This window comes from Prionailurus bengalensis, chromosome B1 (assembly GCF_016509475.1).
Source record: "Prionailurus bengalensis isolate Pbe53 chromosome B1, Fcat_Pben_1.1_paternal_pri, whole genome shotgun sequence".
Taxonomy (NCBI): domain Eukaryota; kingdom Metazoa; phylum Chordata; class Mammalia; order Carnivora; family Felidae; genus Prionailurus; species Prionailurus bengalensis.
Window position 1 is genome coordinate 15,591,751 of NC_057344.1, and position 15,596 is coordinate 15,607,346.

The 15,596-nt window shown below is 42.0% G+C and overlaps 1 protein-coding gene across 1 annotated transcript in view; it reads right to left on the bottom strand.

The window, feature by feature from the left end:
- Positions 1–15,596, bottom strand: part of CENPU (centromere protein U) — a 41,311-nt gene that overhangs the window by 11,428 nt on the left and 14,287 nt on the right. The window contains exons 5-8 of the mRNA XM_043558569.1: positions 13,258–13,318; positions 12,569–12,811; positions 6,032–6,098; positions 4,844–4,952 (exon numbers count right to left, since the gene is read on the bottom strand). Coding sequence (XP_043414504.1) covers positions 4,844–4,952; positions 6,032–6,098; positions 12,569–12,811; positions 13,258–13,318 — 480 coding nt within the window. The remainder of the gene's footprint in view (positions 1–4,843; positions 4,953–6,031; positions 6,099–12,568; positions 12,812–13,257; positions 13,319–15,596) is intronic.

A 15,596-nucleotide genomic window follows, 5' to 3' on the forward strand; every position in this document is an offset into this window, starting at 1 on the left:
CGGATTTCTTGGATATGATACCAAAGCCACAGGCAACAAAAGCAAGAATAGACACAATGCGATGACATCAAACTTCAAACTTTCTATGTAGCAAAGGAAACAATCAACAGAGTATAAAGGTAACCCAAGGAATCACAAAAAATATTTTCAAACCATATGTCTGATAAGGGGTAATATCCAGAATATATAAAGAACTCCTACAACTCAACGCCAAAATAACTCAAATTTTAAAAAGGGCAGAGGATGTAAACACTTTTCAAAAAAAAAAAAAGTATATAAACGGCAAACAAGCATATACAAAGGTGCTCAATATCACTAATCATCGGGGAAATGCAAGTCAAAACCAGAGTGAGCGATCACCTCACATACATCAGAATGGCCACCACAGTAAACGAGATGACGCGTATTGGTGAGAAGGCAGAGAAACTGGAACGCTGCACCGTGGGTGCGATTGTAAAACAGTGCAGCTATGATGGTAAACAGGAAGGAGCTTCCTCAAAAAGTATAAATAAACCCTACGGCCCAGCAATCCCACTACTGGGGACGGATCCAAAGGAAATGCAAACAGGATCTTAAAGAGTTATTTGCACACCCATGTTCATTTTAGCATTATTCACAACAGTCAAGAGGCAGGTGGATGAATGGATAAAGAAAAGTGTGCTATATTCATACAATAAAAGATTAGCCAGCCCTAAAAAAGGAAATCCTGTTATGTGCTACAATATGGATAAGCTTGGAGAACATGAGGCTTCGTGAAATCAGCTGGTCACAAAAAGAAAAATACTGTGTGATTCCACTCATGGGAGGTATCGAATGTAGTTACGCATAGAAACAGTAAGTAGGTTGCTAGGGGCTGCAGAGACGGGGAAATGGGAAATTGTTTAATGGGTACAGACTTTCAGTTTTGCAAGAGGAAAAAGCTCTGGATATGTGTTGCACGGCAATATGAATATACTTAACACTACTGAATTATGCACTTAAAAACGGCTGAGATGATACATTTTATAATTAAACAAATACAGCAGCTCCAGCTTTAAAAAAAAAAGTATTTCTAATACAAATATGAAATCACGATTTTAAGATGTTAAAAACATAAAAAATTAGGAAAACCGGTTAGGCCTTTCTGCATATGGCTTATAATGTTGATAAATTGGTAGACTGTACCATTGACAATGGTGGTGGTCTACATACAAGAGTCAGACACAGCTCTTTCAAATTCTAGTGCCTTAAAAATCTGGTCACTTCGCTACAAATAACTAATTGAGTCAGTTATAGAATAGCCTAAGTTTGTAATGTTTGCATTTCATGGCATACTTCCCTAGGTATATGTACATTGGCAAACTGCTTACAATCAATCAGTATGTCTTTTAACAAACTATTCATGTGTGAGTTCCAGATGAGTATTAAAAATAGAAGACCCGGGGCGCCTGGGTGGCACAGTCGGTTAAGTGTCCAACTTCAGCCAGGTCACGATCTCGTGGTCCGGGAGTTCAAGCCCCCCGTCAGGCTCTGGGCTGATGGCTCAGAGCCTGGAGCCTGTTTCCGATTCTGTGTCTCCCTCTCTCTCTGCTCCTCCCCCGTTCATGCTCTGTCTCTCTCTGTCCCAAAAATAAATAAACATTGAAAAAAAAATTTAAAAATAGAAGACCTTCAAATAGTTAACTTGATTCTGAGAAAACACAACTTTTCACGTGGTCGAGAATACTTTATATCAGAAAATAAAACAAGATCAGTGATTCTACCAGAATCACTGGGTAGGACAGAAACACAAGGGTATTTTATAATTTTAAAAGTCTATGGGGGTGCCTAGCTGGCTCAGCTGGTGGAGCATCTGACTCTTGATCTCAGAGTCATGAGTTCAAGCCCATGTTGGGCATGGAGCCTATTTAAAGAAAAAAAAAAGTCTAACAAAAATACTATACCTCTTCTAAATCTTTTTTTCTTTTGAGTGCGGTGGGGAGGGGCAGAGGGAGAGAGAGAGAATCTTGGCAGGCTCCAAGTTCAGCATGGAGCCCAATGCTGGGCTCGATCCCATGACCCTGGGATCACGACCTGAGCCGACATCAAGAATCGGATGCTCAACTGACTGAGCCACCCAGGCACCCCTAAATCATTTTTTTAAGTTCATTTTTTGAGGTGGAGAGAAAAAACAAGTGGGGGGGGGGGCGGGAGGTGGGCAAAGAGAGAGGGAGACCAAGGATCTGAAGGGGCTCCATGCTAACAGCAGAGAACCTGGTGTGGGCCTTGAACTCACAAACTACGAGATCATGACCTGAGTCGAAGTCAGAAGCTTAACCGGCTGAGCCACCCAGGCGCCCCCCTAAATCATTAATTACATCAAAAATATATTATGCTAAAATTCAAGATACTGCCATTTTGCCACAACATCAGAAATCTATAGTAAGTCTCTTCTTCCTTTAGAAGAGATGTATGAATGGGAAAAGGGTAACACAGTCAAGATGGTCTCGGGTATGGTAAGAGACCTTCTGTACCAATTTTAACAGCAAACTGGCTTTAACACATACAGTAAGTACAGAAGAGTAAAACAGATAATTCCTACAATGATAATGATGAGTTAGCATGACAGGCTGGCTCCTTTCCCTGAGATCAACCCCATAAGAACCCCAGAGCGAAAATCCCCTCTCAAAATGGGTTGAGCTGTGAAAATCCCCGAGGGGAGAGGAAGAGGTGTTTAGAATGTGTGGTGGCTGTGACCCAGGGCAGGAAAGGAGCTGTCAAGGTTGTCTCCTGCTTCTTCCCCCGCATGATTCTCACAAGCCGCGCTTCCCTAACTGCTACAGCCAATCAGACCTCTGTCTGCGTCTTGCGAGAGTCAAACCTGGGCTGTGCTTGTGGGGCCTGGAGACAAACAAGGACTAAGTGGGCAGCTGCCTCCTCCGCCTTCCCCCACCAAACCCCCAGGGCTGGAAAATGATCGAGTAAGGAGCGTATCTGCTCTTAACACTACTTATGTCTGGAGGGCAAGGCTAAGTCCTGACCTGACAGGTTACTTTGTGGGATGAGTGGCTGAGGCTTCCCACCTAGGCCTCATCTACCCCCATCCCTTGCACTCCCAGGAACCCAGGGATCAAGACTCGGTCTTCCCTTATACACACTGTCTGACAAGGAAGCTGACTGGCGCAGGGGTAACTAAGCTCATAGGCTGGGGAATAACACACTGGAGGAACACGACTGTGTCAGAGAAAACAAACTATCAGATCAGAAATTGTAACAGAAGCAGGTATTTCATAACAGATGACTCAGTAATTTGACTTTAGCCTAATAAATATTCTAAAGAGGACAGCAGCAACATAAGACATAAAAGAGAACCAAATAGAAATGTTAGTTAAAAACTCATGGCTAAATTTAAGAACTCAGTAGCTGGGATAAATAGCATAATGGATATATCACAGAAATAAGTTAGCAAATTTCTAGTTTCAGGATTGAGGAAATCTAGAAAAAGCAAAGGGCAGGATAGAATAAAGGACAAAAATATATTTTAGAATTAAAAAAAGAAGGACCTTAGATCCAAAAGGTCAGGCCCCATATAGTGAAATTTAAGAATATCAAAGACCAAATATTCTAAAAGCTTATAGAGAGAAAGAACACAGCACATATAAATAAGACTTCGACAAACACCAAATTTTCCAAACCAACACCAGAAGACGAAGGAATAGTACTCCAGAGTATTTAAGGAAATTATTTAGAACCTAGAATAGTATATCCAGCTAAACAGTCTTTCAAGTTCAAAGTCATGACCAAAATAATCAAAAGGATTTAGAAATTTTACAACATAAAGAGCCACACCTAAAAGTGCTGGATGAAGCACTTAACTAAGAGACATATCCAGAGGTTGTTACAAGAAATATATGAAATAAAGGTGATCAGATAAACACCTTAATAAAGTTTATTATCTTAAAAACGGAAAGAGAAAACATTTGTATATCTTACCCCAGAATTAAAAATCTCTAGTATTATAAATATGATGGATTTTTGGGTAGGGGAAGGGAGAGGTGAATGTTTTTATTAGTGAGGAGTTAAAAATTCTATTTTTAACAAAAGTTAGAATTAAAAACCTCAAAAAGGAGAAAAAAATCTAAGAAATCAAAATAATATATCAACACATTCTTCTAAATGTATTGATAATTATAATACATGTAAATGGATTGAAGTCAACAAAGATAGACACACTGGATTTAAAGCTTAATATTTCTTATTAAAATTTTTTAAAGGTCAGACAAGGCTATGTAAATTCTGGCAAATGCCAGCAAAAGAAATCCAGTGACACAATAGTAGTATCAGATAAACTAGATTTTAAGCCAAAAAAAAAACAAAACAAAACAAAAAACATTTTTAGGAATGGAGACGGTACTAGAGAAGTATAAAATGTTTCATCTATGAGACAAGAGCAATTTTAAACACGATGTCCTAACAAAATAGTCTCTAAGTATATATAGCATAAATTGATTAAAAGAATTAAGAAAAATATTCATTCTACACAGATCCAATAATTAGAGAGTCTACATAAACCCATGAATTAGAGTCCCCAGATTTTGTGCTAGGCCATGAAGAAAGCCTCAAAATTACAAAAATATCACCAATCAAATTTTCCCACAACATATTTAAGATGTAAGATAAATACAAAGAAGTCACATATTTGGGCGTATAAAAACATACTACTAAATAATTCACAGGATTAAAGAAAAAATTATAACGGAAATGTAAATATATGTAAAACTACACGATGATGAAAATACGAGGTGTCAAAAGCCATGGGATGAGCACAAGTCGTGCTTTAAGGACAATGTATGAGGTGCATGTATCACAACATCAGAAGACTTACTTATACTCTAGGATGGTTTTCTCAAATGCAGACAAAACAACATCTAATTCCATGAGATCACGGGCTTTCTTTCCTTTTAGACACCAAATATGAACACAGTCGGACGTATCTAGAATATTAAGATAAGTCAATTTAATATACTGATTATCAATCTTTTGGCTCTAGGTCCAGGGTTCTGAAAGCCCCCAACAAAAAAAACTGTCCTACCCAATTGCCAAAAATAGCTTCAGCTGAAGAGACACATAAGGGAGGCATGACTCACTTCCTATCCTGGTGCAGAGTCTCACAGATCCTGTCTACACTGTCACTCTACCTGCTGTCTCCTTGTTTCTACTGAAAGAGTCTGAAGTACTGCTGACTCTTAACTACCTCGTTGTACCTTTTATGTACCAGTCTGTTGTTACCCAACACTACTGGTAATAGAGCTCTTTTTGGTTACCTGTGATTCCTTAATTTTAATCTACCTAATAGGCCACTTCTAGCACACGTAACGATTACTCGATGTGATTTAGTCTCAGTAGTGTATCGTAAGACATTAAGTTCTGGTACATCTGTGGATGAAAGGTCATGCGTTCGTTAAGATGGAATTGTAGAATACTTAAACACATGATCCCATTTCGGGTGAGAAAGTGCGATAAAAGGCTTGAAGAGTAGAGAGCAAACAAAAAGCATGGCGGCTCTTTTTGGGTTATGGGTGATTTTTATCTTCCTTTCCATACTTTCCAAATTTTCTAAACATAAAGGACTTCTCCTTTAAAGAACTGTAGGAGAGGGACAAAATGGTTTTCCACCCATTTTTCAATAAACTTTTATTTGTATCAATAAAAAAGGACAGAGTCAATCTCAAAAATGTTATGCTGACTAGAAAAAGCCTCTACAGAAGAGTATATGCTACATGATGTATCAAAAGAATATAGACTGTGTGATGAAAAATTAAGGTGATAAAAGGAGGTATAACAGTAAAATCTAGGTGTATAAATACATACCGTAAGATTCTTTCACCTTGGCTGTAGGTTGAAAATTTTCAAGATAGATGTTGGAAAAAATCAGTTACTACAAAGTCTCATATTTTCAGCTTTTTAAAGTAGCAATTTTATTGACTTACAATTTACTATTTTAACAACAAAAAGTAGGTTTTTAAAATGAAATTCTTGAATGACTGACAAAGTATAAAACACTATTCTGTACCTGAGTCTATGGCTTCACTTCTTGATTTCTTCCTTTTGCCGGGAAACATCTTCTTTTTCTGAGTTTTCTACAATAAAAAAAAAAAAAAGCAAAGATTTTTATTTAAAAATTTTCCTTCTCTTAAAACATCCGTATTATAACAACAGTATCAAACACTCTCCATTCTAGCTATTACTCTCATTTAGTTCTAAGTGGTTCATTATGTATACTGGCTAAATTAACATAAAGAGACCCTGGAAAAATTAAACTGTCTCAACACAAAAAGTAAATAAAGCTCTTCATTGGCTTTTAACAACGATCGTCTTGGAGGAAGCTGAACTTTTCTTACTTAAGGTGATGTACTGCGTGGAGGCCGGCTGATCGCTCTCCAAGCCGGGATGAAGTATCGGCTTCCGAACTAGCTCTCTTGCCACAACCAACCACGGAGTCGGGGTGGGGATGAGGCGACTTGTTTCAGGTGCTGGAGAGCGGGCACCCAGGACTGGGAGACCGGGGACCCCGTGAACTCCCACTCCCCCGCCCCGCCCGTGCCAGGGGGCAATTTCGACGGCAGCACAACAAGCTAAATTCAAACAGAGCACGTAGTCCCACTCTGCTGAGGCAGCAGAGACCAGACTGGAGCAGGTGAAGCACTTGGAACCGGAGCTCAGAGGGAGCACAGGAAGTCCAGGTGCGTGTTCCCTGCGGTCCCGGAGTCCTCCGCATGCGCAGAATGAGACTACGTCAAGCTTACTAGAAAGAAGCCGGCATGGGATTCAGAACACAACAGGTAATAGGGGACAAGCCACTGGGGGGAAATTACATGCAGCAAATGCAGAGATCTCATTAAACCTCATTAAAACCTATCTATCCAGTTGAGCTAGGAGGAAGACTGCAACTTGGGGCCACAAGGATACTCTAGAGCGTGCAATCCTCAACAGGGCGGTAGTTTTCCTAAGGAGCAAAAATGGGATTCTTCAGGAGAGGATGCAGGAACAATTCTTAGGTATTAAAATGGTCTGTGACTCTCCAAAGGGCCCCAGTTCATAAAGAGTAATACAGTATATTTTGGTATTAAAATTTAATTGGGGGAGGGAGTAGTTAGGAGAGAAAGTGTCTAAAAGGTTTTTTAGTCAGGACAATAATGAAAAGGATTGAGAAACACTACCCTAGAGGAAGGCCTACTCTGGATCCACCCTCACAAACCCTAAACCAATGTCTGACCAGATTCACTAGGAAAGACACATTGTAGGCTCTCAGCAGAATTGGAAGATGATCCTCAATGATCTGGGTAACTCCTTCCTCTTGAATGTGGGGGGCACCTGCAGACAGGATGGGATAGTGGCTCCCTCGATGAGGTCACCTTACAGAGACTCCACTGTAGCTGACCGGAGAAAATCCTCTGGCTCTGAAGATGCTTGCCGCCATCCTGTGAGAGAGCCGCATGACTAAGACCTAAGGAGGACTCCCAGCTTCCCCCATGGAGAAGCCAAGAACCTCAGGTCTACAAAGGCAAGGACTCAAATTCTACCAACAATCTGAACGATCCTAGATGAGAACTAGGCGACTCAGATCAGATTTCTGTCCTGGAGAGCACCTTGATTTCAGCCTCGTGGGACCCTGCGTAGAGAATCTGGCTAAGGCTGGCCTAGACCGGACCTATAGAAACTGTGAGATGTGAATATATGTGAAGTCACTGAGTTTGTGGGAGGTAATTTATTACGCAGCAACTGAATACTAATACAGAGGTTGAGTCCCAGTGAGTTAGAGCGGCTTGAAAAATCCCTTGGCTTTTTGCAAATTGACCCTAACCAAAGATAAAACAAAGCTTTCAGAAGCTAAAGATGATCAGCCAATAAACAGGCTACCAATGAGAATAAAAACTCAACATTCGTAAGAGAATTCAGAGTCTCAACAGCCTGTCAACAATTTCCAATACACAATTTAAAAGTACTAAAATACAAATGTTACACAAAAAATGTGACCCGAAGAAAAAAAAAAACATACTCAAGAGAAACCGACCCCAAGTTAGCCCAGAACAAAGACTTTAAAGCAGCTATCATAAATATGTCTCAAACGGGGCTCCTGGGTTAAGGATCCGACTCTTGATTTCGGCTCGGATCATGATCTCTTGGCTCGTGAGTCTGAGCCCTGAGTCACAGGCTCTGTGACAATGTGGAGCCTGCTTGGGATTCTCTCTCTCTCTGCCCCTCCTCTGCTTGCACTCTCTTGCTCTTGCTCTCTCTCTAAATAAATAAATAAACTTAAAAAAAAAAGTCCCCAAAAGTAAAGAAAATGATGGCTTAATGATAGCAGAAAAGAGAAACTACATTAAAAACAAAAATAAGCTAAATGGAAATTCTAGAACCAAAGAGCACAAAACTAAGAAGTCATTGAATAGTGTTTTAGTTTTCTGTAGCTGTTGTAATAAATTGTCACAACTTGATGCCTTAAAACAGAAATGTATTCTCTAATGGTTCTGGGGGACAGAAGTCCGAAATCAGTTTCAATGGGCCAAAATCAAGGTGTTGGTAAGACAGCATTCCATCCAGGCACCTGGCCGGGGGGGTGGGGGGGGGTGGTAAATCTATTCTTTGTTTCGTCCAGCTTTTGTGGCTCTGGCATTCCTCAGCTTGCAGTCACATCACTTCAGCCACCTTCTCCGTCTTCACATCATCTTCTCCTGTGTGTGTCATCTCCCTCTGCCTCTAAGGATACTTGTGATGACACTCTTGGGCCTGAGCATGGACACATCTGTAGGGGGCACCATTCACTAATTGGGGGCTTAACTGCAGGTTTTAGATGGCAAAAGACTGGTCAGTAAAATTGAAAACAAAGTGATAAAAATTTACAGAATCTGCAAATCAGAGAGAAAAAGTCTGGAAAAAAAAAAATCAGAGCATCTCAGGAACCTGTGGGACAATACTAAAATATACATAATAAGAGTTCCAAAAGAAGAGTCAGAACGGGATAGAAAAATTAAATTTTGAGAAAAAAAAAATGACTGGAATTTTCCAACTTCTAGATCCAAGAAGCTCAGTAAACCCTAAAGCAAGATAAAACCATACTTAAGCACATCATAGTCAAAATGCCAAGAAACAAAAAAGATCAACAGGAAAATCTTGACAGCAGCCAGAGGAAAGGGACAGAGTCAATATACAAATAAACATGGGAACAGTGACCCATGTCACAGCCTTCTCACAGAAACAAGAGATACCACAGAACAACGCAGACACCTAATTAAAGAGTGGAGGGGAAAAAAATGTGAACCCAGAATTCTCCATCCAGTGAATCCATCCTTTAAAAACAGGGGTGAGGGCGCCTGGGTGGCTCAGTGGGTTAAGCGGCCGACTTCGGCTCAGGTCATGATCTCGCGGTCCGTGAGTTCGAGCCCCGCGTCGGGCTCTGTGCTGACAGCTCAGAGCCTGGAGCCTGTTTCAGATTCTGTGTCTCCCTCTCTCTGCCCCTCCCCTGTTCATGCTCTGTCTTTCTCGGTCTCAAAAATAAATAAACGTTAAAAAAAAAAAAAAGTGGACATTTAAAAAAATAAGTAAATAAAAATGGGGTGAATAAAGACACTTTCAGATCAAGAAAATGAGAGAAAATGTTGCCAGCAGACCTGCACTAAAGGGTTGCTACAGGATGTTCTTTAGGCTGAAGAGAAAAGGTATTAGAAGGAAACGCAGATCTATAGGAAAGAGAAAAGACAACTGGAAAAGAAAAATCAGTGGGTAACCATAAAAACTAGATATTTTTTCCTTTTCATAATTTCCTTAAGAAATAGCTGTTTCAAGCAAAAATGACAATATCGTAAGGTTAGGTTTATAACGTATGTAGAAGTAAAACACGTGACAAAAACAGCACAGAGGATGACGGATGGATAAATGGAATAATACTGTTATGTAATTAGATTCATGTAGTGGGAAATGATGAACTGTCAGGAAGTAGGATGTATGGTAGGAAGCGGTAACATACTGATTCTAAGTGGACTTTGCCAATTGAAGGATGCAAAGTTTTTAGTTTTATGTTCATCAATTTTTGAGAGACAGACAGAGTGTAAGCAGAGGAGGGGCAGAGAGAGTGGGACACAGAATCCGAAGCAGGCACCAGGCTCTGAGCTGTCAGCACAGAGCTCGATGTGGGGTTCGAACTCACAAACCTCGAGATCATGACCTGGGCCGAAGTCAGAGGCTCAACCCACGCAGCCACCCAGGTGCCCCAGACGGATACAAATTTTTAAACCCAGACGCAACCACTTAAGAAAAAAAAATACTCTTAAAAAAATTAAGACGCATAGGGCACCTGGGTGGCTCAACTGGTTAAGCATCCGACTTCGGCTCAGGTCATGACCTCACGGCTCGTGAGTTGCAGCCCCCGCATCGGGCTCTGTGCTGACAACGTGGAGCCTACTTCAGATCCTCTGTTTCCCTCTCTCCCTGCCTCTCCCTCCCCGTCTCTCTCAAAAATAAATAAACATTAGTAAAAAAAAATTAAGAGGATAACTGAGAAGTCAATAGAGGAGAGAAAATGGAATACCAAAATATATTCAGTTAATCCAAAATTAGCAACAGAAAGAAAAAAACGAAGGAAAAATGGAAAACAGTAATAAGATGGTAGACTTGAACTTGATTATACTTAAAAATTACATCAAAAGTAAATGGGCTTGGGGTGGCCATTTACTGGGTGGCTCAGTCGGGTGAGTGTCTGACTCCTGATTTTGGACTCCCTCTGCCCCTCCTCCACTTGTCTGTACACATGCCTGAGCTTTCTCTCAAAAAAAAAAAAAAAAAAAGCTGAACTCATAGACACAGACAGAAATGGTGGTTACTAGGGGCTGGGGGAAATGGGGAGGTGTTGGCCCAAAGATCCAATTATAAGACGAATAAGTTCTGGGAATGGAATGTCCAACAGAGTGATTATAGTTAATGATACTGTATTATATACTTGAAAGCTGCCAACAGACTAGATCTTAAATGTTCTTCACTTCCAAAAAGAAACGATAATTATGTGAAGTGATAGGGATATTAACTAATACCACTGTGGTTAATTTTGCAATATATAATTGTATCAAACCAACACCTTAAACTTACACAATGTTATATATCTATTATATCTCAACAAAACTGGAAAAAATAAACAGGTTGTAAACAAATGGGCAAAAAGAGATATACCGTGCAAAGTGAGCATAAGAAAGCTGCTGGGTTATATGAATATCGAACACTATGTATTTCAAGACAAAAAAATACTGTAAGAAATTACAAGGAGACATTTCCTAATGATAACAGAACATAATGATAACAGTCACTCATCAAGAACATAGAACGTTAAGTAAGCATGGAATTAATTAAAAACATAGCTTCTGTACTTGAGATAACAGTATTATGTCAAGGTTAATTTCCTGGTTTTAATCACCACACTTTGGTTATGTAAAATCTAAGAATTAGATTAAGATGGGGAAAAAATGTGTGGGAACTTCCTGAACTATCTGTGCAACTATAAGTCTAAAATTGACAAAACAAAGAACAAAGCTACAAAATTCACAATGCAAAACTTCAGAGAACTAAAGAGAATCCGCAAAACTGGGATATTAACAAACACCTAAAACATCTCCTTTGTCATCAAGTAGACTATCCCCGCACCATAAAAAGACTCTAAGGAGACATAATATCTGAACGCATGTCCATCAACTTGACCTGAGAGGACATTCACAGAAAACCTCCAACAACTGCCAACTCAAGTTCACGTGGGATGTTCACCAGACAGACCAGAAAGAGGCAGATCAACATGAATACACTTCTGTTTGCATAGAAAGGGGACAGTAAGAGAAAATAGATCCCTCTTTGTTTATTTGAGCAGAAGGAAACTCAGGAAGAGAACACAGAAACCAGCCGAAATGTTACCTGTTCAGTGGGGGAGGAAGACGGAAAGCGGAGAATGAGGCAGCAGGAACACAATATACTTAGAATTCTTTTTGAACATGAATGAGAATTATTCAAAGCATTAAGCCAAATGGATAAAATGACATATTAAGAGCTTGTCCCAAAGATAACATATGCCACGAATTTAAAACAGAGTGTTTAGGACCCGGAAATCTTATCTTAGCAATGTTTTTCTACGGAAATGATCGAGGGTGTACACAAAGATTTAGCTAGGAAGAAATTCATGAATGAAAGCACCTAAAAATTTTTGATTGCAACCATTCATTCGTAAGAGATTAAACTGTGGCACATTCATGAAGGAAATGTCGTGCACTTGTGAAAATGGCATCCCAGAATACCAAGTGACCAGGTCGGTCCACTCAGGGGGAGGAAAAAGCTCCGTTAAGGGACTGAGGCGCACAGATCAAAGAGCACGCATCTTTTACGGGGATGGGATCGTGGGTGATCTCATCCTCCTTTCTACACCTTCTGAATTTTCTAAAATAAACATTTTTATAACAACAATATGTATTAGCTTTTTAAAGAATCAAAGGAAAGAGAGGAAATGCTTTATTTTCCTCCTCAACATTTTTCAGTCACCTTTTTTTCTCCCCAACGGAGATGACAGACACACTCTTACCGACCGACTTTCTGTCGCCAGGGTCGCTTTTTCAACACCAGACGTGGCGCTAAGGGGTCCGACTCTTTTAGGAGCGGTGGACTCAGCTGGTTTCTCTGGAAGTTCCGAAGATATACGCGGTGTATCTGGAACAGGTTCACATTGTTCTGTACTCATTTTCTCCGCTGGTTTAACTTTCCTTCTTATATGACCTTCTTCGGGGCTTTCAGATTCATTGCTAATGGGCTTGACTTTTCTTGCTGGCTATGCCAAGAAATCAGCATTACTGGTTTAGGAAACACAAATGCTTACCATCCTTCCTGTAATAGTAGACAGCCTTAAAATCCACATTTCTCATTTCCCACCCTCAAGCCTGAACATAATAGGAAGAAGGCAACAAAATTAGTGGGTAAGTGGGGAAACCCAGATTTAAAGGCTCCATGGGAATACTCCAAGTTCACTCTGCCTCTGTAGACCCCGAACTAAACACAGGAATGCTGTGAAAACTGACAGGGTGCATGCGGGTTTGAGACCTATGTAGTGAAAAGCACTTAAGACATAAAAACACATTTCCCTTTTTACTCTAAAAGTATCTTCTGAAACGTAACATTCTTCCTCTGTGTAAAACGTGCACATTTTCTCTGCTTGCCTCCAATCGAGATAGGATACGAAATATGTTGCAAAAGATAGAAGAGAACACTCCTACACACCTTTTTTGCACTCATTTCTACAGACGTGTCTTCACTTGCTTCGATTTCGTAAGTGTCTGACCTGTGCGAAAGAATAAACCATCAACATCTTACACTTCCTTCATTTTTATTCACATGCTGCATAGAGGTTGCTCATCCAATATGAAAACAAGCTCAATCTAGTGAGATTTCTCACGTGTCCCGGATTTATGGGCCATCTCCCACTTCTTCCGACGCCCAGGGCAGCCAAGCGTCCTATTACTGCGCCACACGACATGTGGTCATGTCTAAGAAATGCCCTTTCCCTGGCGTTCCCACTCCCAGGTACATGGGCCACCAGTTGAACTAAAAGCTAATCCACAGATGCTAGACCTATCATTAGGGGATATAAAAAGGAATACCCTTTTTTTCTTTGAAACGGAAAAAAAAAATAATCCTAAACTTCTGATGAGAGAGGAGAATTCATTTTTTTCATTCAATTCAACATTCATTTAATACCAACTTCAAAATGCAAAGCGCAGTGAATAAAATTACTTTAAAAATGAGAGCCTTCAGGGGCGCCGGGGTGGCTCAGTCGGTCAAGCGTGCGACTTTGGCTGAGATCATGATCTCGTGGTTCATGGGTTCGTGCCCCGCGTCCGGCTCTGTGCTGACGGCTCAGAGCTTGGAGCCTGCTTTGGATTCTGTGTCTCCTTCTCTCTCTGCACCTCCCCCTCTTGCACTCTCTCTCTCTCTCTCTCTCAAAAATAAATAAACATTAAAAAAAATTAAAAATGAGAACTTTCCTTTAAGTCCACTGTCTGGTAGGAAGGCCAAAGACAGTAGCAGGCCTGGCCATTTCTGCCCACTCCAGGGCTCCATGAACAAGCAGCCCCTCGGCCAGGGTTCCCTCCGTGAGTTGGCCAGAACCGCAAGGGCCGCCCTACAGTCTGAGTCCATCTCTGCCCGGTCCCATTCTTCTACCTTTAAGTTTCACAGAAAGGTCTACTAATAAACCTCTTCCGTTCTAATTCTGCCTCAGTGTACTTACCTGGCCTGGCACAGCGGCCTTCTACGCCGTGACGTGCATACAGGCCACAGAGAGCCCCTCAAGGGTGCGAGGCATGCCAGGGAGAGAAGGCTGGCATTTCAGAAGGATGGCGCTGGAAGCCGTATGGTGGGCGGGCCAGAGGGAGAGAGCAATCCCGGAGCCAAGGACAGCAGGCCGGGCTTTGCTGCGGGAGTGCTGGCGAGATCAGCAAGGGCTTACGCTGTGGCAGGGCAGGGAGAGGAAAACGCAGGCCCTCTGGGTCATCACAGGCCACACGAACAGGACTGGTCAGAGATAAAAGACACTGGGGATGACGCCCAGGTGACAGCAAGGCCGTTAATCTAGAGAATGCGGAAGGAGCCTGTTGACACCGGGTGAGAGAGGAAAGGACTGAGCTCGGTTTTGCCTTTGTGGAATCCAAGGTACCTGTGGGCATCTAGGGGTACCGGGCAGAGCCAGGATATGGCGTGCCCTGGAGAAAGGCGGGGCCAGACAGACAGACGAGGGGAGCAGAGGCATGACGGTAATATTCGGGGCGGGTGGAGAGAAGAGAGCTAAGGGCAGCATCACCTGTGCACACAGCGGCGAGGGAGCAAGGAGATCAAGGAACAAAGAACCGAACACATCCCTGGTAAGAGACAGCAGGTGCTGATGCCTCCGCGAGTCCTGGGAAATGCCGCTCTCTCTCCAGTGCCTCCCCGCTGCCTTGACTCCCCTTTGTGTCCACACACAGACCCTAACTTACCAAATAGTTTATTTTGGGGGAGCTTACCTCACGATCAAAACCGAGATTACCAAGGACATCCATATGGTTAAATACAATGCACCCGTTCAGTCCTTGCATGACTTGCTTCTCAACTGCACTCGGGCCACCTGACCACCCAACACACACTCCCTCTGCTACTCCTGTGAACAAGCGCTGCCCTGGTTTTCTTCTTTTGCCTCCAGATGCTTTTCTTGTCTCCTTCACAAGCTCCTTCCTCTCTTCGGGACGGCAGGTGGGCTTTCAAGAGGGGGGCCCCGTCCTCGCCTGCTCTCGGGCAGCCTCCCCCCGCGAGGCCCCACTCGCCCACAGCTCCACACCCCCACCACCAAGAGGCCAACAACTTCAGCCACAAGTCCAGCTTGGCCCTCTCCTCTGAGCGCCAGACCCAAGTACATAGCTTTGCCATGTCTACACCAATTCATGATGGCCTCAGGATGAAGTTACTGCATCTTGTAGGATTAAGTGCTAGTCACGGGCACTGTCATCGACCCATGTGTACAAACCAGAAAGCCAGTAGTCTGCCAGTAACTCTTACCCACCCTCCTAGAGCCAACCCACCACCAA